General features: G+C 45.8%; 1 protein-coding gene across 3 annotated transcripts in view; it reads left to right on the top strand.

Annotated features, from left to right (window-relative positions):
* Positions 1–24,231, top strand: part of LOC140385322 (TGF-beta receptor type-1) — a 151,745-nt gene that overhangs the window by 111,919 nt on the left and 15,595 nt on the right. For all 3 annotated transcript variants that reach the window (XM_072467381.1, XM_072467382.1, XM_072467383.1), the window contains 4 exons: positions 1,181–1,348; positions 1,711–1,867; positions 2,995–3,119; positions 3,499–3,629. In XM_072467381.1, coding sequence (XP_072323482.1) covers positions 1,181–1,348; positions 1,711–1,867; positions 2,995–3,119; positions 3,499–3,629 — 581 coding nt within the window. The remainder of the gene's footprint in view (positions 1–1,180; positions 1,349–1,710; positions 1,868–2,994; positions 3,120–3,498; positions 3,630–24,231) is intronic.

Below are 24,231 nucleotides of genomic sequence, written 5' to 3'. Positions count from 1 at the left end.
TTTTCAGAGGTTTTTATCGACATGGTGGCATAGGCATGTACTATGTACTGAATGAAGAGCCGAGAGAATAAGTTCCTTCAGTTCTTCATTTACATATGACATTGTAAATTTGGTAACTCATAGAATTTACAGTGCAGAAGGAGGCCATTTGGCCCATCAGGTCTGTACCGGCCCTTGGAAAGAGCGCCCTACCCAAGGCCACACCTCCACCCTATCCCCGTAACCCAGTAACCCTACCCAAACTTTTTGGACACTAAGGGCAATTTAGAATGACCAATCCACCTAACCTGCACATCTTTTGGACTGTGGGAGGAAACCGGAGCACCCGGAGGAAACCCAGTGGGAGAACGTGCAGACTCCGCACAGACAGTGACCCAGGCCAGGAATCGAACCTAGGACCCTGGAGTTGTGAAGTAACTGTGCTAACCACTGTGCTACCGTGCTTATGGGTGCTAATAGGGAGGATCTATTTGTCAAAAGCGTTTTAATGATACAGGCGCCACTCTGTCGCAGGGTTTGGATAAGGTGAGGGAAGCAATGACTAGATATTAAACATTGAAAGAATATAAAGATTATTTAATGAGTGGTATTTAATTAGCCAAATTACTAGGGATACATTGGATGCTATTTATTGTGTCCAATCATTGCAGCACAGAAATCAGTAATCTGAAGAGGATGTTGAGCTGTATCAGCCAATTAGAATATTTGTCGAAGGCAGTCATACTGAAGTTCTATATCACTCGTTAGGCCATGCTGTGAGTGCTATGGCAATCTTCTTCTTTTGGTTGCCAAAACACAAGTGAAATAACCATGTTTTGGAGTTAATGGATAGGGCCATGAAACCTAGTACAGAAGGCTGCTGAACAGTTAACGGGGAATATTTCATGCAAAGAATGCCTAAAAGTTCCACAGTGGTGGTAGAATCTCTGAAATTATTCAAGATGGTTGGATGATGCACTGAGGGGGACCGTATTGTTTTGTGGAAGATTAAGCTAAATAGCTTTTTTTTTAAACCAGCACTTGTCTTCACAAAACGATTTGGTCCTGCATAAAACCACAGTTAAAGTGCCTATTTTGCATTTCAGTCACTTTTACTAAAATTAAACCCTTGCCTGTTCACAATCACAACCTTGGTGTGGCTATGTTACGATGTACTGTCATTTTCTCCTCCTGCCATCAGACAATGGGACCTGGACACAATTGTGGCTGGTATCAGATTATCATGAACACGGCTCCCTGTTCGACTATCTGAACAGGTACACCATTACTGTGGAAGGAATGATTAAACTGGCACTTTCCACAGCCAGTGGACTTGCACACTTGCATATGGAGATTGTTGGTACACAAGGTAAGGGAATGAACTTGTATTTGTTACAAATTTTCTGTGCCCAACAGAATCAGGATTTCCCTGGGCGGATTTCCCTTTCTGTTTTAAAAGCACAAGTAAACAAAATAAGCAGGTGCTTTTTTTTTATAAATGAAAAGGACATCCTTAGTTATTCTGTGTATTTGAAATGCTACCAAAATCCATAATGCATGCTTTTATAAATATGCATGACTGGTGCAGCAGCAGGCCTCTAGTATCGTCATTCTTGGTGAATATTTAGAAAGCATCTGTATAGAATTTGTCCAGTTGCCCAAAGAAACTTGCAGGTGTATTTTTTTAAAACTCTGTTTGCATTCTAATGTGATAACCTCTCCTTTCTATAGGAAAACCTGCCATTGCTCACAGAGATCTGAAATCAAAAAACATTTTAGTAAAGAAGAATGGAACTTGCTGCATTGCAGATTTAGGATTGGCAGTAAGGCATGATTCAGCCACAGATACAATTGATATTGCTCCAAATCACAGAGTGGGAACAAAAAGGTAAAGCATGTTTATGTGCACACATCTATGTTCTATATGACTCGATGGGCCGAATGACCACCTTCTGCTCTGTATGGATTCTATAATACTGTCTTTCTCTGAAGACTGCTATTTTCCCATGTTCCACCTCATTGGTTATTTTTTTAAATATTTGTATCATCTGTGGGGTTACTTACAGATAGATAGGGACTGTGTGGTTACTGTTTACTGCAGTCTTTGGTGGTTGCATCCAGCCTTTTATACCGCAAGCTTTGGAATTCTCCAAATAAATGTCTTCACTTTCCTCTTCCTTTAAGACTCTCCTTAAAACTTACTACTTTAGCTTATTCTCTCAATTTTTTCTCCTTTGCCCAATGTCAATCTTTGTCAGACTAGACTCCTGTGAAACTTCACAGGATGTTTTCCTAGATGAAAAGTGCTATATAAGTGCAAGTTCCTAACCTACGGTGTCCATCACTATAGTGCAACAGATTTACAGTGGCAAACAAATCGAAGGACTGGGCTCCGGATTAGTCATACAATATGTTCAAATGCATACTCAGCTTCTCCCTGACTGGCCTCCCTCTGGCAGCTGGAAGGAATGCTAAAATTGCTGCTTTGAAAATCCTTTTGCACACCGTTGGTGGTTGCATCTTTGATCTTTATTGGTCTAACTTCCATTTTATGAACTCCATCCTATTCATCCCAATGCAATTGGCTCAAACATTAGTCGCAAATACAAATTTTGTCCTTCCTTTTGAAACTCATTCTGTTCTCTTCCAGCTGCAAGTGCAAGGGAGATAATCGACCATTTGAGCCACCTGTATAGCTACAGAAAATAATATACATTCCTCTAATATCATTCCTTGGAACTACTACTTGTGGTCCCCCCCCTCCCCCAGCCCTAATTGTTCTATGATAATGCAATTGCCTTCATTCCCTTTGTCAACATCCTCGTCTGCATCAAGATGTGATCCGCCCACCCATTAAATTTTATTTTGCACCTTACAAAGTAAAAAGGAGCATTGAATTCCCCAAGTAAGTGGGGTGAAATTGCTTGGATTTCTTTTAAAAACCTATCTACAATAATGATGGATTTACAGTAATGCGTTCCAGCAGTCAACAAGTCTTCTATTTCTTTTTTACAGATACATGGCTCCAGAAGTCCTTGATGATTCTATAAATATGAAACATTTTGAGTCTTTTAAAAGGGCAGATATCTATGCTATGGGCTTGGTATTCTGGGAAATTGCACGAAGATGTTCAGTGGGTGGTAAGTAAAAACAATCCAGACAATGCTGAGACGTGGGGGAGTGTGGAGCTTTTCGACATGTCCCATTGTTGGCACTGGGTAACTGAAATGGGATGTTCCCTTTCCAGGCATAAACACTCCTCACCATGAGCAAAAAGTAGGATTGTGTAATGGAATACTATGCTATGGCCTCGCTATTCTGCTCTTTATGCATGATCATGATGTAACTTTGGCAAGGCTGAATAAGAATTCAAAAATTTAGACTAGCCTTCAGGATGCATGTAATCGCCTATTTTTCCCTCTTTGCCATTTCCTTACATTACAATAGTTTGTGACTCATGGAATGTGAAGTGTACATTTTCTTTTAAATAACCTAGTTGCATTTGAACTGATGGTTTAGGTATTCATGAAGACTATCAACTGCCTTACTATGATCTAGTACCATCGGACCCTTCAATTGAGGAAATGAGGAAAGTGGTGTGTGAGCAGAAGCTAAGGCCAAACATTCCTAATCGGTGGCAAAGTTGTGAGGTAATACTTGTGAATTTCAGTGATTACATTTAAATTCTTAACTGTTTAAGCAAGCTCATCCATCTGTTAGAGGTGAAAATATTCACACGTAGGCCTATTTGAGTGAGTAAAGAAGCAGTTTATTATATCAGATCTGGGAGAAAGATTTGGACGCTCCGCAGTTTCGCAATACTCTTTCTCACTTGAGCTAAGGTTCACATTGAGTTAATATACAGATTCAAGGGGCGGAATTAGTTGCATTCTCATTTACATACAATCAATCAACTATCTTCGCGTCACAATTCATTACATGTAGTCAATCAATTTTCTTAACATCCCAGTTATCACATATATGGTTAACGTGGGTGTTGTCTTAACCGCCCCTAACTTCATGCAAAAGTCACTCAAGACTAACATAAGGATATGTCCTGTCTGCAGCTGGGGACCTTGAGCTATTAAGGATACATTGTGCTCCTTGTTCTGTGAAGCTATTATCAGCGGTTGTTGAAATACTCCCTATAAATACTCACGCCTGGTTCTCCTGAGGTAGTTTAGACAGTTTGTAACTTATTGTTCAGGAATGTGGTTAGTTCAGCCATTTTGTGTCTTTAGTATTGCCATCTTAGCTAACAGCCATTTTGTATCCTTTCTGATATTAACAAGCATTGTGTATACACTATCTATTCCTCCAAATTGTCTCTTCTAAACAGGCATCTAAGCCAATGAGTACCTTTGGTCTCAGCAGGACTATTCAAAAGTAATATCGGAGCAAAAATGTAGTTACAGAGCCAACTATAATTATATCATAGTCCAGTATCAGAAAATGTCCCCCAACACATCCATGCTGCATGAATCAAAAGATTCCATTGGTAGAAGATCCACTGTTTTAATTCCCCCCCCCCCCCCCCCCACCTTTTGTTCATGAAAGACCTTGTTCTGAACTACAGCCTTTTCGCCTGTCACTAGCGCTTTTGGTTAAATGTTGTTTTTCTTCGCAATCTAGTTTCAGAAAGTTAAAGTCGTAAACCTGTAAGCTTAATATGACATCGCAACGGGTTTAATTTTTAGCACTCTAACTTGAAAGCCCTTAAAATGCTGCCATTTAAATTTTACCGAAGTGTAAGCTGAAGGCTGGGATTTTCCAGCCCTGCCTTGGGGGATGCAGCTGCAGTGGCCCAACCTACTTCCATTGACCTGCGGTGAAACCAGACAACCCTGGTGATTGGCACGGCGGGAAAACCCTGCCCAAAGACTAAATCTATTAGATCCTTGTTGCAAATCTATTGGATCCTGGCTCAGAGGTTTCAAAGTATGAACCCCTCATTCCAATATCCAAACATGTGTTGCTTCTACATCTGTGCAGTCTGAAAATGTGTCTCACTTTTGTCTGATTTCCAGCATGCGCTAGTCAATCTTAGTCTGAGCGTTTCCTTCTTGTCATGTGAGAGTACCTTTAAGAAATGGCTGTTTATCTGTGATGTCAGAGTGTGGGTGGAGCTGGGTTGTCTCAGCTTTTTACTTTCGTTTTAGGCTGTTTGCTGCAGGGTGTGTTTTAGTTTCGTTTTCAGTGTTGGAGCTGAAGCCAGACACAGCAGGTGTACTGCTGTTCTCTCTGCCACCAAAAGATTATCTCTTGATCAATTGGTGAATTCAGAATTATAAATGTTTTCAGTAGTGACTTTAACCTGATGTGCTTCTGTTAAAGCTTTTGTTTTTAAGTCGTATGGATGTCGAAAGGAAAGCTTAAAGGATTACTTTGTGTTGTAGTCTTTGGGGGTTGTATTTGAAGTAATGGTTGCTAAGATGTTCACTATGTTTTTAAAAAGTTAACTTGAGTTCATAGAATAAACATTGTTTTGCTTTAAAAAATGCTTTCCATTTCTGCTGTACCACACCTGTGTGATCCCCATACCACTTCTATTAAAAGTTGTGGGTCAGGTGAACTCCATGATACACTTTGGGGTTCTCTAAACCCTGGTCCATAACATTCTCAAGTCGGCATTGGCTCTGTATTTGTCCAGCCAATTTTTAAAAAAAAAAATTCTTCTACAAGTTGTATTGCAATCTGGTCTAATTAAGAGAAAACATGGAGAACCATGCCCAGAAGTACAACTTAATGGGCGCAATAAAAACAGAAAAGGCTGGAAATACTCTGCAGGTCAGGTATTGTAAGGGTTGTTTAATATGTCTCATTAGAAGCTTTAGAGGCTTGTACTGTAGTGCTTATTGCTAACACACTACTTTGTACAAATGTAAAAGCCCAAACTAAGAGCTAATTTCATGTTGACTTCTTGACGCACTTTCCATATAACTCAGTCTCTCTTGCCTATTGTCATACACCTCTCTACATCATACTGTGGGCAACTCTGTTCCCCAGTCCCACATTAACCCTTGTTATGCCGAACACTCTTCTAGGCCATCACCCCCCAACCCAACATATTTACCTATGTGTCCCGGCTCCTCAAGTCTCTTCAACCTATATAAATTCAGATGGTCTGGACACTGTCAATTCCTCCTGATCTGGTTCTGGTCATATTTGGAGAAGTGGTGGGCTCACTTGCTTTGGGTGAGTTTTGTTTGCTTGGAGTTAAAATCATAGTATTCTGTGTTTCCAGCACTGGGTTGTCTCCATCTGCTACGCTTGTATGTATAATCGGGGGTTGGCCTTTTCTGCCTGATTGTGCCTGCTGGGGTATATAATCAGGTATGATCTTGGTAAATCATCGTCTCTACAGGCAATGATGCCCCCTTTATCAAGGTCTCTGATTATGTCAAATGTCTCTTACATTTTTATGTAACTCGGGCAGATTTATAGTATGGTACCTCCTATTGTCAGCAGAAGCCAGTCTTTGTCTGTTGGCCTGTTCTCACTCTTGAACCTTCCAGTAGTAGTCCTTGTCTGCCAACCCTCTGATTCATTTTGTTGATAGCATTGGTGTGATGTTTCTTCTGATGGGGCCAGTCCACATCGCAGAGGGGTGGATTTGTATGTTAAAAGTGCCATTGGAAAGTCTTTGTTTTTTTTCTCAATAGGGTTTTAATGGTGCGGATGCCTCTTTCTGCCTCAGTTTAATTGTGAATAACTTGGGGAGCTGGTACGGTGCTGAAAACTAGAACTGCTGGCAAATTGAGTGAATTGTCATTATCAAAGAACAAAGAACAAAGAAATGTACAGCACAGGAACAGGCCCTTCGGCCCTCCAAGCCCGCGCCGACCATACTGCCCGACTAAACTACAATCTTCTACACTTCCTGGGTCCGTATCCTTCTATTCCCATCCTATTCATATATTTGTCAAGATGCCCCTTAAATGTCCCTATCGTCCCTGCTTCCACTACCTCCTCCGGTAGCGAGTTCCAGGCACCCACTACCCTCTGCGTAAAAAACTTGCCTCGTACATCTACTCTAAACCTTGCCCCTCTCACCTTAAACCTATGCCCCCTAGTAATTGACCCCTCTACCCTGGGGAAAAGCCTCTGACTATCCACTCTGTCTATGCCCCTCATAATTTTGTAGACCTCTATCAGGTCGCCCCTCAACCTCCTTCGTTCCAGAGAGAACAAACCGAGTTTATTCAATCGCTCCTCATAGCTTATGCCCTCCATACCAGGCAACATTCTGATAAATCTCTTCTGCACCCTCTCTAAAGCCTCCACATCCTTCTGGTAGTGTGGCGACCAGAATTGAACACTATACTCCAAGTGTGGCCTAACTAAGGTTCTATACAGCTGCAACATGACTTGCCAATTCTTATACTCAATGCCCCGTCCAATGAAGGCAAGCATGCCGTATGCCTTCTTGACTACCTTCTCCACCTGTGTTGCCCCTTTCAATGACCTGTGGACCTGTACTCCTAGATCTCTTTGACTTTCAATACTCTTGAGGGTTCTACCATTCACTGTATATTCCCTACCTGCATTAGCCCTTCCAAAATGCATTACCTCACATTTGTCCGGATTAAACTCCATCTGCCATCTCTCCGCCCAAGTCTCCAGACAATCTAAATCCTGCTGTATCCTCAGACAGTCCTCATCGCTATCCACAATTCCACCAACCTTTGTGTCGTCTGCAAACTTACTAATCAGACCAGTTACATTTTCCTCCAAATCATTTATATATACTACAAACAGCAAAGGTCCCAGCACTGATCCCTGTGGAACACCACTGGTCACAGCCCTCCAATTAGAAAAGCATCCCTCCATTGCTACCCTCTGCCTTCTATGGCCTAGCCAGTTCTGTATCCACCTTGCCAGTTCACCCCTGATCCCGTGTGACTTCACCTTTTGTACTAGTCTACCATGAGGGACCTTGTCAAAGGCCTTACTGAAGTCCATATAGACAACATCTACTGCCCTACCTGCATCAATCATCTTAGTGACCTCCTCGAAAAACTCTATCAAGTTAGTGAGACACGACCTCCCCTTCACAAAACCGTGCTGCCTCTCACTAATACGTCCATTTGCTTCCAAATGGGAGTAGATCCTGTCTCGAAGAATTCTCTCCAGTAATTTCCCTACCACTGAAGTAAGGCTCACCGGCCTGTAGTTCCCGGGATTATCCTTGCTACCCTTCTTAAACAGAGGAACAACATTGGCTATTCTCCAGTCCTCCGGGACATCCCCTGAAGACAGCGAGGATCCAAAGATTTCTGTCAAGGCCTCAGCAATTTCCTCTCCAGCCTCCTTCAGTATTCTGGGGTAGATCCCATCAGGCCCTGGGGACTTATCTACCTTAATATTTTTTAAGACACCCAACACCTCGTCTTTTTGGATCACAATGTGACCCAGGCTATCTACACCCCCTTCTCCAGACTCAACATCTACCAATTCCTTCTCTTTGGTGAATACTGATGCAAAGTATTCATTTAGTACCTCGCCCATTTCCTCTGGCTCCACACATAGATTCCCTTGCCTATCCTTCAGTGGGCCAACCCTTTCCCTGGCTACCCTCTTGCTTTTTATGTACGTGTAAAAAGCCTTGGGATTTTCCTTAACCCTATTTGCCAATGACTTTTCATGACCCCTTCTAGCCCTCCTGACTCCTTGCTTAAGTTCCTTCCTACTTTCCTTATATGCCACACAGGCTTCGTCTGTTCCCAGCCTTTTAGCCCTGACAAATGCCTCCTTTTTCTTTTTGACGAGGCCTACAATATCACTCGTCATCCAAGGTTCCCGAAAATTGCCGTATTTATCTTTCTTCCTCACAGGAATATGCCTGTCCTGTATTCCCTTCAACTGACACTTGAAAGCCTCCCACATGTCAGATGTTGATTTGCCCTCAAACATCCGCCCCCAATCTATGTTCTTCAGTTCCCGCCTAATATTGTCATAATTAGCCTTCCCCCAATTTAGCACATTCATCCTCGGACCACTCTTATCCTTGTCCACCAGTACTTTAAAACTTACTGAATTGTGGTCACTGTTACCGAAATGCTCCCCTACTGAAACATCTACCACCTGGCCGGGCTCATTCCCCAATACCAGGTCCAGTACTGCCCCTTCCCTAGTTGGACTGTTTACATATTGTTTTAAGAAGCCCTCCTGGATGCTCCTTACAAACTCCGCCCCGTCTAAGCCCCTGGCACTCAGTGACTCCCAGTCAATATTGGGGAAGTTGAAGTCTCCCATCACCACAACCCTGTTGTTTTTACTCTTTTCCAAAATCTGTCTACCTATCTGCTCCTCTATCTCCCGCTGGCTGTTGGGAGGCCTGTAGTATACCCCCAACATTGTGACTGCACCCTTCTTATTCCTGATCTCTACCCATATAGCCTCACTGCCCTCTGAGGTGTCCTCTCGCAGTATAGCTGTGATATTCTCCCGAACAAGTAGCGCAACTCCGCCTCCCCTTTTACATCCCCCTCTATCCCGCCTGAAACATCTAAATCCTGGAACGTTTAGCTGCCAATCCTGCCCTTCCCTCAACCAGGTCTCTGTAATGGCAATAACATCATAGTTCCAAGTAGTAATCCAAGCTCTAAGTTCATCTGCCTTACCCGTAATGCTCCTTGCATTAAAACATATGCACTTCAGGCCACCAGACCCGCTGTGTTCAGCAACTTTTCCCCGTCTGCTCTGCCTCAGAGCCACACTGTCCCTATTCCCTAGTTCTCCCTCAATGCTCTCACCTGTACCCACCCCCCTGCCATACTAGTTTAAACCCTCCAGTGTGACACTAGCAAACCTCGCGGCCAGGATATTTATGCCTCTCCGGTTTAGATGCAACCCGTCCATCTTATACAGGTCACACCTGCCCCGAAAGAGCTCCCAGTGGTCCAGAAAACGGAAACCCTCCCTCCTACACCAGCTGTTTAGCCACGTGTTTGTCTGCTCTATCTTCCTATTTCTAGCCTCACTGGCACGTGGCACAGGGAGTAATCAGACACCACTTGGATGCTATGACTCAAACAAGTTCTTCAAGGACCCAATGGCTGCGGCTGCTGCAGAAGCTCTGTACCTGTGCCAGGTTGTGCAGAAATATTGCCAACTGGTTGACCATTTGGAGGTCTGGAAGGGATGATGGGATTGGGAACTCACTATTGCCTTTGTTTTGTCTGGGTCTGCCAGGATGCGTTTTGTGGTCATCGTGTGTAACTGCTTCACTCGATCCATCAGGAGAAATAGTCAATCATGATGAAGGACATAAAAGGACCTAACACTAATAAATTATAGGAGATGTAAGAAGAGGATCTGTGTGAGAGAGCTCCCAGAGATTCGCCACACTCCGGCGCCATCTTGGTTTTGGAGCACATAACTATTTGCATCTGTACAAAGTATAAATTTGCACCTGTACAAAGTATAACTGAAACTAAGAACTACACGCCGACTTCTCGTTGACTCTCCCCATACAACTCTTGTCTCCTGTCATGTGTCTCTACATCCTACTGTGGGCAGTACTATTCTTCAATCTCACATTGGCACTTGCTGTACTGAACATCCTTTACCCAGCGGGTAGCATCTGTGGAGAGAGAAACCGGATTAAACTTTTAGGCCAATGACCTTAATGAGTGCAATCTTTGGTTGTGTAGTTGGTTCCTGCTACTTTGAAATCTCTCAATACAGGAAACTTCCCACTCATTGAACAAATTATCCAAGCAAGCTTGCCTGCCCATCTTGCTGATGTCACATATGGAAGTTGAGGGGCGACCTGAAGTCGCGTCTCGGTCAGCCTGATGAAGACCTGGCCCTGCGGCTGGTGTACAGAGAGAAGAAGTTCTGTTTAGTAAGTTTGCAGATGACACAAAGGTTGGTGGAATTGTGGATAGCGATGAGGACTGTCAGAGGATACAGCAGGATTTGGACCGTTTGGCGATCTAGGTGTACAGGTCCAAAGGTCACTGAAAGGGGCAACACAGGTGGAGAAGGTAGTCAAGAAGGCATACGGCATGCTTGCCTTCATTGGCCGGGGCATTGAGTATAAGAATTGGCAAGTCATGTTGCAGCTGTATAGAACCTTAGTTAGGCCACACTTGGAGTATAGTGTTCAATTCTGGTCACCACACTACCAGAAGGATGTGGAGGCTTTAGAGAGGGTGCAGAAGAGATTTACCAGGATGTTGCCTGGTATGGAGGGCATTAGCTATGAGGAGCGGTTGAATAAACTCGGTTTGTTCTCACTGGAACGAAGGAGGTTGAAGGGAGACCTGATAAAGGTCTACAAAATTGAGGGGCATAGACCGAGTGGAGAGTCAGAGGCTTTTCCCCAGGGTAGCAGGGTCAATTACATGGGGGCATAGATTTAAGGTGCGAGGGGCAAGGTTTAGAGTAGATGTACGAGGCAAGTTTCTTTACACAGAGGGTAGTGGGTGCCTGGAACTCGCTACCAGAGGAGGTGGTGGAAGCAGGGACGACTGTGACATTTAAGGGGCATCTTGACAAATATATGAACAGGATGGGAATAGAGGGATACGGACCCAGGAAGTGTAGAAGATTGTAGTTTAGCCGGGCAGCATGGTCGTCACGGGCTTGGAGGGCCGAAGGGCCTGATCCTGTGCTGTACTTTTCTTTGTGCTTTGTTGTTCTAGATAAGACCACCACATTGAAAGTAATTGTTATTCAACATTGAAAGGGGATTGCCAATGTATAGTAATTGCATTTGGCTCCATTTGTATATTCCTGACGACTAGACTAATGTTTAATACTCTATTAGGGTAGCTCGGCAGTAGTTCTTGAAACATTTTGAGAGGTTGGATTTCATCGAAAATCTAGAATCTGCAGCTCACAGCACAAGATTGATTCTTCAAACATGTTTGCTTTCTGACCACTGAGGTCTTGTGAGTAGTAATAAGGTTTGTGATCATTTAATCAGAATACTTTCACCTTTTCCCCAGTCAATCACACTTCTGACGTGAATCCGAAACCATCTTTTTTTGGTACCAAATGCAAAACATTATACAGAAATAGTCACCTAATCATCAGACAGAATTATCTGGTTAGGAGGCTATGTTCTCCCGCCAGAGCTGAATTGCACCTAATTTGTGTTCCCATGAGGAGCACAAATCAGGAAGCAATTTCCAATCCTTAGCCATGGAAATTTTTTCATGGTGTGGATTAGAACATAGAACATAGAACGATACAGTGCAGTACAGGCCCTTCAGCCCACGATGTTGCACCGAAACAAAAGCCATCTAACCTACACTACGCCATTATCATCCATATGTTTATCCAATAAACTTTTAAATGCCCTCAATGTTGGCGAGTTCACTACTGTAGCAGGTAGGGCATTCCACGGCCTCACTACTCTTTGCGTAAAGAACCTACCTCTGACCTCTGTCCTATATCTATTACCCCTCAGTTTAAAGCTATGTCCCCTCGTGCCAGCCATTTCCATAGGCATGACCTACCCTTCACAAAGCCATACTGACTATCCCTGATCATATTATTCCTATCTAGATGATTATAAATCTTGTCTCTTATAATCCCCTCCAAGACTTTACCCACTACAGACGTGAGGCTCACCGGTCTATAGTTGCCGGGGTTGTCTCTGCTCCCCTTTTTGAACAAAGGGACCACATTTGCTATCCTCCAGTCCTCTGGCACTATTCCTGTAGCCAATGATGACATAAAAATCAAAGCCAAATGTCCAGCAATCTCTTCCCTGGCCTCCCAGAGAATCCTAGGATAAATCCCATCAGGTCCCGGGGACTTATCTATTTTCAGCCTGTCCAGAATTGCCAACACGTCTTCCCTACGTACCTCAATTCCATCTATTCTATTAGCCTGGGTCTCAGCATTCTCCTCCACAACATTATCTTTTTCCTGAGTGAATACTGATGAAAAATATTCATTTAGTATCTCGCCTATCTCTTCAGACTCCACACACAACTTCCCATCCCTGTCCTTGACTGGTCCTACTCTTTCCCTAGTCATTCGCTTATTCCTGACATACCTATAGAAAGCTTTTGGGTTTTCCTTGATCCTACCTGCCAAATACTGCTCATGTCCCCTCCTTGCTCGTCTTAGCTCTCTCTTTAGATCCTTCCTCGCTACCTTGTAACTATCCATCGCCCCAACTGAAACTTCACACATCATCTTCACATAGGCCTCCTTCTTCCTCTTAACAAGAGATTCCACTTCTTTGGTAAACCACGGTTCCCTCGCTTGACGCCTTCCTCCCTGCCTGACCGGTACATACTTATCAAGAACACGCAGTAGCTGATCCTTGAACAAGCTCTACTTATCCAGTGTGCCCAACACTTGCAGCCTACTTCTCCACCTTATCCCCCCCAAGTCACGTCTAATGGCATCATAATTGCCCTTCCCCCAGCTATAACTCTTGCCCTGCGGTGTATACTTATATACCTTTCCATCATTAACGTAAACGTCACCGAATTGTGGTCACTGTCCCCAAAGTGCTCTCCTACCTCCAAATCCAACACCTGGCCTGGTTCATTACCCAAAACCAAATCCAACGTGGCCTCGCCTCTTGTTGGCCTGTCAACATATTGTGTCAGGAATCCCTCCTGCACACACTGTACAAAAAACGACCCATCTAATGTACTCGAACTATATCTTTTCCAGTCAATATTTGGAAAGTTAAAGCCTCCCATAATAACTACCCTGTTACTTTCGCTCTTATCCAGGATCATCCTCGCCATCCTTTCCCCTACATCCCTAGAACTATTTGGAGGCCTATAGCAGACTCCCAACAGGGTGACCTCTCCTTTCATGTTTCTAACCTCAGCCCATACTACCTCGGAAGATGAGTCCCCATCTAGCATCCTCTCCGACACTGTAATACTGCTCTTGACTAGCAGCGCCACACCTCCCCCTCTTTTGCCTCCTTCTCTGAGCTTACTAAAACACCTAAACCCCGGAACCTGCAACATCCATTCCTGTCCCTGCTCTATCCATGTCTCCGAAATGGCCACAACATCGAAGTCCCAGGTACCAACCCATGCTGCCAGTTCCCCTACCTTATTTCGTATACTCCTGGCATTGAAGTAGACACACTTCAAACCACCTACCTGAACACTGGCCCCCTCCTGCGACGTCAAATCTGTGCTCCTGACCCCTCTACTCTCATTCTCCCTTACCCTAAAACTACAATCCAGGTTCCCATGCCCCTGGTGCATTAGTTTAAATCCCCCCCCCAAAGAGCACTAACAAATCTCCCCCCCACCCCCCCCCCCCCCCCAAAGGATATTTGTGCCCCTCAGGTTCAGATGTCGACCATCCTGTCTGCATTGTTAATGGTCAGCCATTTTGAATGGACTGCCTGATAGCAAGGTCCCATGACTGGGCCCTCACCTCTTGGGAAATTTTTGGGTCACTTCCAGTCTGGACTGCTCTCTAGCTTCACGATTAAAGTCCAACAGATTTGTTTTGAATCACTAGCTTTCGGAGCACTGCTCCTTCCACAGGTGAAATCCTCATTTCATCTGAGGGAGGAGCAGTGCTCGGAAAGCTAGTGATTCGAAACAAACCTGTTGGACTTTAACTTACTGTGCTCACCCAGTCCAGCGCCAGCATCTCCACATCTCTAGCTTCCAGACAAGGGTCTCTCTTCTGGGGGATTTCCTGATAGGTGTTTCTCTTCTGGGGGAGGGTCTGACGGGTTTTTCTCTTCTGGGGGGGGGGGGGTCTGACAAGGGCCTCGTTCTGGGGGGTCTTCGCAACAGGGGGTCTGTCGCCCTTCTGGCGGGCGACCAGATGGGGATCTCTGTGTTGGGTCTCTTTATTTGGGGGGTTTCGGCACTCTTGCATTTTGGGTGGAGGGTGGCCCTCTGACGGACCTGGGGATTAACTTACCCCCTTGGTCCACCGAGTCAAATACATGTTTGTCAGGACCAGCACCAATTCTCTCCCACGTGATTCCCGGCTCAGAGGACCTGGCGAATATGGTGCCCGGCCTCTCACTAGCACAGGACACGAACCTCGATCTCAATGCCAGGGGGGGGGGGGGGGGGGTTTGCTGGAACCTATCTCGTTTTCTCCACAAAAGCCGAATTCTTCGCCACATCGGGTATTCTGCTACTGGTGGCGTGAGGTGGAGAATTCAATCCAGTATCTCGAATGTGAACTTTTTAAAATAATGATCACCTATATAATGGTGGTGTTCTTGCGCTAAATAGAATGTGTCCTCAATTACATTTACTTTTTCTGTTACTTTCCATCCATTGACAATAAATGCATATCTTGCAGCATGAGATATGTATTGGACTTGGGCATTGTAATGGGTAACAGTGGAGTTTCTGGCACTTGACCAGATGTAAACTTCTAAGTTATCGCTTCTTGTACAATTCAGTGCGGGCAGGCATCACAAGTTTCCAATAATTTGTACTAACCTTTGTCATGTTGACAAAAAAACTTAAATCTGAAGGCTTGTAGTAAACTGAAAAACTTAAGTACAACCCTATCTTTGAGTGTTCCAGCGTTTATTTCCCAACCCAGCACTGTTTTTAGGTCATTGAAAGTTCATGTTGCTCTTATTTCTCTTCATCGTGAATGCTTGTAAGTCGGTATAGGGGAAAGTGTCTAATGATATCCAGATTTATGAAAGCTGCCGACAAGTCTAGCCTTTTATTTGACTGTTAGCTGTTACTTGGGATCTGAAGCTTATTTTGAGCAGTGTGATAGCTCTTTAAACCTATAGGTCTGTGATTTTAAGTTTCTCTCACTTGTGGGATTACTTAGCAGCTCTACTTTTAAATTTGAACCATCTCATGAAATGGAAAAAACAGTGACACTGACTTCACACTGGAGATTTGGCTGATCCAGGTGTCTAAAATGTTTATTTTCATCTGGTTATCTTCAATATGTTGGCTAGCTTTCTGTTTTCTCTCTTCTGGTCTAAAAGCTGGAGAATACCGTCCAAACAAATTTTCGTTCATGATATATTTTTCTTATTTGGGACTCCTCCAATGCAATGTTCTGATTGTAGCTCTTCTTTCAAGAATTATTTGATTTCCAGAAAGGCCAATTTTGAATCATTTAAGCATCACCAGTAGCAATCCGTGCCACAGCCACAAGTTAGAATGTCCTTTATTTTGGTTGTGTAGAGAATCAATCTCACCTCATTTGTATTCCTCACATTGGTTTATCCCTCTGGTTGTTTTAGTCATCTCAATTAATATTGGTTGGAGTGTGTGTTAGTTGTAGACCTCACTTTTGCTTCTCTCTTTCCCTATCCAGCCCGTTCGGCAACTTGAGTGTTTTCAGCATTGAACTGAAGATCAGTAATCCGTAAGCCAAGGCAGCCTTGCTCGCACCATAACACTTGGCAAGCTTTCTGCATTAAAGTTCCCTTGGGCTCATCTGGCATAATAATGGGACAGTTTTGTTGCCAATTTATGCTTCATGGTTCTCAAAATTAGTGACGTAGAAAGCGGAGGTTTATCTTCAGGCTAATTACTTTTTGGAAATGTGATGGTTATTAGAAGTCATTTGCTGGACTGGAATCCCGATTGTCTCCAAATTTCAATGTGGGTTTAGATGTAATGTAATGGACCAAAAGTAAAAGCCCTGCTTAAAATATCGATTTAAGGAGTGGAGAGAAAGAACATTAGAGGTTACCCAGAGAGCAGGATGTGTCTGGAAGAGGGATTGAGGCAGTTGTCACTGCAATTTTGGAACCACCAACGTGATGGAAGGTGCATGGGTAAGAGAATCCCTGTTGGTCCATCGGGGAGGATTTATGCCTGGTGGTGATAGAAGGGGAATATGGGAGAGGAAAGATGGGAATTGGAGTGGTGTGGGAAGATGACAGTCTGGTTCGTGGGAGATGGGGAGGGTAACCTTTAGGTGAGAGCCTGAGAAAGATAGTTGAAGTTTCAGATGCTCTACTGGCCAAAGAAAAAGCCATCCCAAGCCTCTGGCCTCAACTACCTTGGTTAGTACATCTGAAATCAGGATGTGGCTGTATGTGTGGAACATTTAAAATATTAGTTAAGATTCTGATTTCAAAAATTGCAGTTAAATATTGTCCTATGGTACGTATCTGCCATTGCCAGTTAGGTCAGTATGTTTAGTTAAATCTGTTAAACATGCTTATCAAGGAAATGTACTCTGCTTTTTTCTGCACAAACTATCCTTTTTAATTTAATCACCCATTTTCCCTAATGCGTTTATTTATTTTTTTTTTAGAAAATATTTTATTGAAGCATTTGTAATTTTCACAGTTTAACACATTGACATTTCTTAAACAACCACGTGGGCCGACACACGCAAAAGACCTAAAAAACAAAGAAACAATGTCCCCCTACTACCCCTGTCCTATTCCCTAATTACCAGTGTACTGAGTTCCCTGTCCTTATCTAACACTGCCATGCCTCCTGTTTCTCCCCCCCCCCCCCTTTTTTTACTGCTGACATTCCATTTTCTTTCAAGAAGTCGATGAACGGCTGCCATCTCCGGGCGAACCACTGCATTGATCCCCTCAAGGCAAACTTGATTTTCTTTTCCAGGCTGAGAAACCCTGCCATATCGCTGACCCACAGACCTGACTTCCGGGGCTCCGAGTCCCTCCATCCCAGCAAAATCCGTCTACGGGCCACCGAGGAGGAGAAGGCCAGGACATCGGCCTCTCTTTTCTTCCCCCCCTCTCCTCCTTGGCCCCCGATCATCCGATGCCCCAAATATTGCCAGTTCTGGACTCTGAGTTACCCTCCCTTCCAGGACTTCAGACATTACGTCCGCAAATCCCTGTCAGAATCCCCTCCACTTCGGACATGCCCAGAACATATGTACATGGTTGGCCGGGCTATCCCCACACCGCCCACATCTGTCCTCCACCTCCTCAAAGAAGCTGCTCATCCGGGCTACCGTCATGTGGGCCCTGTGGACCAGTTTGAACTGGATCAGGCTGAGTCTGGCACAGGACAAAGATGAATTGACTCCAAGACTTTTTCCCACTTTTCCATTTCCAGCTCCTCTGCCCACTTCCGCTTCAACTCCCTGATCCATCAACTCCTTGTATATCTCCGAAATCCTCCCCTCTCCAACCCCAGTTTTTGACATCACCTTATTCTGTAGACCCCTCAGGGGGAGGCGAGGAAAGCTTAGAACCTGCCTTTGTACAAAGTCCCGGACCTGAAGGTATCGAAACCCGCCTGGTAGCTTAAACTCCTCCTAGTACCTTCAAGGTCAGAAAGCCCTCGTGGATAAATAAAACCCCAAATCTCTCGATCATTGCCAGCTGCCACCTCCTGAAGCCCCCATCCAGCCTCCCCGGGACAAACTGGTGAATGTTCCAAATCGGAGACCACACTGACTCTCCAATCCCATGTGCTGCTTCCATTGCCCACACCCCCCCTTAGGGCTGCCACCACCACAGAACTTGTAGAGTGCCGAGCCAGCGAGAACGGCAGGGGAGCCGTTAGTAAAGCCTCCAAACTCGTACCCTTGCAGGATGCCGTTTCCACTCGCTCCCAGGCCGACCCACTTCCTGACCATGGATATGTTGGCCACCCAGTAATAATTAATGAAGCTTCGGAGGGCCAGGCCCCCCTTTCCGCGACCAAGAGTGCCCACACACAACCTGTAATCGGCACGTTTATTTTTCTAAAACCAGCCTTTGGGACAAAAATCTGACTGCATTGAGAAAAGAGCAGTCTTGGGAGGACTGTCATCTTTCCCATCTGCACCCTTCCCGCTAGCGTCAGTGTGAGCATGTCCCATCTATGGAAATCCCTTTTCAGTTGGTCGACGGCTTTGCCCAGATTTAACTTGTGGAGCTGTCCCCACTCTTTCGCCACTTGAATCTCTAAATATCTAAAACTCCCCACCACCACTTTAAAAGGTAACTCCCTCAGTCTCCTTTCCTACCCCCGCGCCTCGATCACAAACATCTCGCTCTTTCCGTATTCCCCCGCCCCCGCTCACTATCCTATCCCCCGCCACGCACTCGATGCTCCAAGGGCCATTGCTAAAGGCTCTATGGCCAGGGCAAACAGTAATGGGGAGAGCAGGCATCCCTGCCTTGTCCCTCTCCCGAGATAAAAATATTCTGACCGGGTTTGGTTGGTTCTCACATTTGCCACCGGGGCCTGATATAGCAGCTGGACCCAATCCACACATTCCTGCCCGAACCCAAACCTGCCTAAAATATCCCATAAGTATGTCCACTCCACCCAGTCTAAAGCTTTCTCCGCGTACACGGCTACTATCGCCTCATGCCCCACGGCTGGCATCATGATAACATAAGAGACCGTCTAATATTGGACGTCAAGAGCCTGCCCTTCACAAATCCCGCCTGATCCTCCCCGATTACCACTGGGACGTAGTCCTCTATTCTGGTGGCCAAGATCTTTGCCAGTAATTTAGCATCTACATTTAAAAGGGAAATTGGTCTCTGATCCACAGCTCTCCTGGTCCTTGTCTCGCTTCAGGATGTGAGAGATTGATGCCTGTGATAGCGTTGGGGGAAGCACTCCCAATTCCTTGGATTCATTGAAAGCCTTGACTAACAGCGGCCCCACTAGCCCCCAAAACCTTTTATAAACTTCCACTGGGAATCCGTCAGGTCCCGGGGCCTTACCCAATTGCATTGCCCCCAATCCGTCTATCACCTCCCCGAGCCCAATTGGGGCCCCCCAAGACTTCCACCAGCTCCTCAACTGCCTTCGGGAACTCTAGCCTCTCCAGGAATTGGTTCATTCCCTCCTCCCCCGCAGGGGGTTCTGACTCATATAAACGACTATAGAATTCACGAAACACGTCATTAACCGCCCCCGGGTCCCTCACTACTTTAGGGCAGCACAGTAACATACGTGGCTAGCACTAGCGCCAGGGTCCCCGTTTCAATTCCCTGCTGGGTCACTGTCTGTGCGGAGTCTGCACGTTCTCCCATGCCTGCGTGGGTTTCCTCCGGGTGCTCTGGTTTCCTCCCTCAGTCCAAAGACGTGCAGGTTAAGTGCATGATAAATTGCCCTTAGTGTCTGAAAAGGTTAGGAGGGGTTATGGGAATAGGGTGGAAGTGAGGGCTTAAGTGGGTCGGTGCAGACTCGATGGGCCGAATGGCCTCCTTCTGCACTGTATGTTCTATGCTCTACTTTCCTCCTCACATCTTTAATTTTCCCTATTTCTCTCTTGCCGTCTCCTGCTTCCTCAGCTGATGTGCCAACATCCTGCTCGCTTTCTTCCCATTTTCATATACTGCCCCTTTTACCCTCCTCAGCTGTCCCTCTGCCTTGCCTGTGGAATGGAGCCCAAAATCCATTTGAAGTCCATTTGAGCTCCTTCAGACCGCTTCCAATGCCTCCCACACCACCCCAGCCGCGGTCTCTCCCGTGTCGTTGGTTTTTATATACCCCCGAATGGCCTCTCACTCGCTCACATATCCTTTCTTCTGCTAACAGCCCTGCATCTAGCCTCCACTGTGGGCGCTGAGAATTTCCCGTGTTCAGCTGTAGGTCTAGATAATATGGCGCAAGGTCCGATACTACGATTGCTGAATACTCTGTGTCCACCACCCCCGCTAACAATGTTTTGCCCAGTATTAGAAAATCGATCCTGGAGTACGTCTTGTGCACATGAGAATAGAATGAATATTCCTTGCTCCTTGGCCTCTCAAATCTCCATGGATCAACACCTCCCCCATGTGATCCATGAACCCCCGCAGCAATTTCGCCATTGCTGATACTTTCCCCGACCTAGAACTCGACCGGTCCATCCTCTGATTCAAGACCGTGTTAAAATCACCCCCCATAACCAACCGGTATGAGTTGTGGTCTGGGATTTTTCACAGCATCTTCCTAACAAATGCAACATCATCCCAGTCTGAGGCATATATATTTACCAACACCACTGCCATTCCCTCCAGTTTCCCGCTAACCATAATACATCTGCCTCCCGGGTCTGTCTCTATTTCCCCCACCTCAAACGCCACCCTTTTGTTAATCAGGATGGCCACCCCCCTTGTTTTAAAGTCCAATCCTGAATGGAACACCTGTCCGACTCATCCCTTTTTCAGTCTAAATTGATCTCCCAGCTTCAAGTGTGTCTCCTGTAACATGGCCACGTCCGCCTTTAACTGTCTGAAGTGTGGGAACACACGGGCCCATTGATCGTCCCATTCTGGCCACGACCATTCCACATAACCAGTCTGGTCCGGGGGGCCGTGGGGGGCTCTTCTCCCCCTCCCCTGTCGATTAGCCGTGACCTTTCTTAGGCCAGCCCTTAGCCCATGGGCCGCACCTCCCCAGATCCGCCCCTCAGCAGCAACCGCCATCTAGTCTCCATCTCCAGCCTCCTGGAAGTCCCCTAATCATCAGCATTTTCCCCTTCCCTCCCTACCCCGTCCCTTTTCAGCTCACCCCCCACTTTGCTCCTGTGAACAGCCAGGTAGCTGTGGAACCCCTGGCACCTAGGATTCTACCACCTGCTGGATCTTCAACCCCCAACTTTCAACATAAGTTTTCAAAACAATAGGACCAAACACAGAAAGCAAACGAACCATCCACTTAAGGTCTAGGCTCAACGGCCCACCCCTCCCCCTTTACAACATCTCATCAATCCTATCACCTTCAAACAGAGCACCAAACAATGGAAGTGAAACCAAACAGGATAAATGGAAAGACAGAAAAAATTATGCATGCAAAAACTCACCGATGTCTTTCCTTCCTAGAACATCTCAATTTGAAAACTTTTCTTCACCCCCCACCCCTCCATTTTAATCTTTTTTACAAATACAAAAAAAAGGAAGAAACTGCACCGTGGCACATACACTAAAAGGTCAAAGTTAGATAACTCCGAGAAATCCATCTCTTCCCGGTCATCGCAACTCAAGTTACAGTGCACCACAGAACCTTTTGATTCAAATCGCTATCGACCAGTTTTTTCAGCCCATATGGGTCCCCCAGGTTGTTGTCTTTCATAAAGATCGCCACTTCTCCGGCGAGCCAAAATATCGTTCCCGGTCCTCGTAGGTTACTCAGACGGGCCGGGTAGAGCAGTTCAAATTTTATTCCCTTCGCATACAGGGCCGCTTTAACTTTATTAAAACTCACCCTCCTCTTAGCAAGTTCTGCTCCCAAGTCTTGGTAAACCCGGATCTCAGCTTCTTACCATACGAACTGTTTTGTCAGCCTAGCCCATCTCATGATGTGTTCTTCGTCCAGGAATCGTTGCAGCCTCACACCATCGCCCTCGGGGGCTCACGACCCTGAGGCTTGCGCACAAGTGCCCTGACCACTTCCAATGGCCTGTCAAACGCCTCTGCCCCCGTCGTTTTCTCGAACATCTTCACAACATGCGCACCGGCATCCAATCCTTCCTTTCCCGCTGGCAGACCGACAATTCTGCCTGCAGGAACGATTCTCCAGGTTTTCCACCTTTCCCAGTAGTCGCTTTGCCGATCTTGTAAAATGCCAATTTGCAGTGCCATCCCAGTGGACTGCTTCTCTTATTCTGTCGCCTGCTCCTGTAGCTTTTGGATGGACTGTCCCTGGGCCGTCACGGTCACCTCCATCTGGTCGACAGCCTCCTTAATCGAGGCTACCACCTTGGTCAGGTCCTCCGCACACTCCTTATGGTGCCGGGCGAACTTCTCATCCAGGTATTTGACAGAAATCTTTGGATCCTCAGTGTCTTCAGGTGATGTTCCGGAGGACTGGAGAATAGCCAATGTTGTTCCTTTGTTTAAGAAGGGTAGCAAGGATAATCCAGGGAACTACAGGCCAGTGAGCCTTACGTCAGTGGTAGGGAAATTACTGGAGAGAATTCTTCGAGACAGGATCTACTCCCATTTGGAAGCAAATGGACGTATTAGTGAGAGGCAGCATGGTTTTGTGAAGGGGAGGTCGTGTCTCACTAACTTGATAGAGTTTTTCGAGGAGGTCACTAAGATGATTGATGCAGGTAGAGCAGTGGATGTTGTCTATATGGTCTTCAGTAAGGCCTTTGACAAGGTCCCTCATGGTAGACTAGTACAAAAGGTGAAGTCACACGGGATCAGGGGTGAGCTGGCAAGGTGGATACAGAACTGGCTAGGTCATAGAAGGCAGAGAGTAGCAATGGAAGGATGCTTTTCTAATTGGAGGGCTGTGACATGTGGTGTTCCACAGGGATCAGTGCTGGGACCTTTGCTCTTTGTAGTATATATAAATGATTTGGAGGAAAATGTAACTGGTCTGATTAGTAAGTTTGCAGACGACACAAAGGTTGGTGGAATTGCGGATAGCGATGAGGACTGTCAGAGGATACAGCAGGATTTAGATTGTTTGGAGACTTGGGCGGAGAGATGGCAGATGGAGTTTAATCCGGACAAATGTGAGGTAATGCATTTTGGAAGATCTTAATGCAGATAGGGAAAATACAGTGAATGGGAGAACCCTTACGAGTATTGAAAGTCGGAGAGATCTAGGTGTACAGGTCCACAGGTCACTGAAAGGGGCAAAACAGGTGGGGAAGGTAGTCAAGAAGGCATACGGCATGCTTGCCTTCATTGGCCGGGGCATTGAGTATCAGAATTGGCAAGTCATGTTGCAGCTGTATAGAACCACACTTAGTGTATAGTGTTCAATTCTGGTCGCCACACTACCAGAAGGATGTGGAGGCTTTAGAGAGGGTGCAGAAGAGATTTAGATCATAGATCATAGAATTTACAGCGCAGAAGGAGGCCATTCGGCCCATCGAGTCTGTACCGACTCTTGGGAAGAGCACCCCACCCAAGGTCAACACCTCCACCCTATCCCCATAACCCAGTAACCCCACCCAACACTAAGGGCAATTTTGGACACGAAGGGCAATTTAGCATAGCCAATCCACCTAACCTGCACATCTTTGGACTGTGGGAGGAAACCGGAGCACCCGGAGGAAACCCACGCGCACACTGGGAGGATGTGCGGACTCCACACAGACAGTGACCCAAGCCGGAATCGAACCTGGACCCTGGAGCTGTGAAGCAATTGTGCTATCCACAATGCTACCGTGCTGCCCACGGATATTGCCTGGTATGGAGGGCATTAGCTATGAGGAGCGGTTGAATAAACTTGGTTTGTTCTCACTGGAACGACGGAGGTTGAGGGGCGACCTGATAGAGGTCTACAAAATTATGAGGGGCATAGACAGAGTGGATAGTCAGAGGCTTTTCCCCAGGGTAGAGGGGTCAATTACTAGGGGGCATAGGTTTAAGGTGCGAGGGGCAAGGTTTAGAGGAGATGTACAAGGCAAGTTTTTTACACAGAG

This window comes from Scyliorhinus torazame, chromosome 11 (genome assembly GCF_047496885.1).
Source record: "Scyliorhinus torazame isolate Kashiwa2021f chromosome 11, sScyTor2.1, whole genome shotgun sequence".
NCBI classification, from domain to species: domain Eukaryota; kingdom Metazoa; phylum Chordata; class Chondrichthyes; order Carcharhiniformes; family Scyliorhinidae; genus Scyliorhinus; species Scyliorhinus torazame.
Note: the sequence above shows the minus strand (reverse complement) of the source record. Positions and strands in the feature narration are given on the sequence as shown.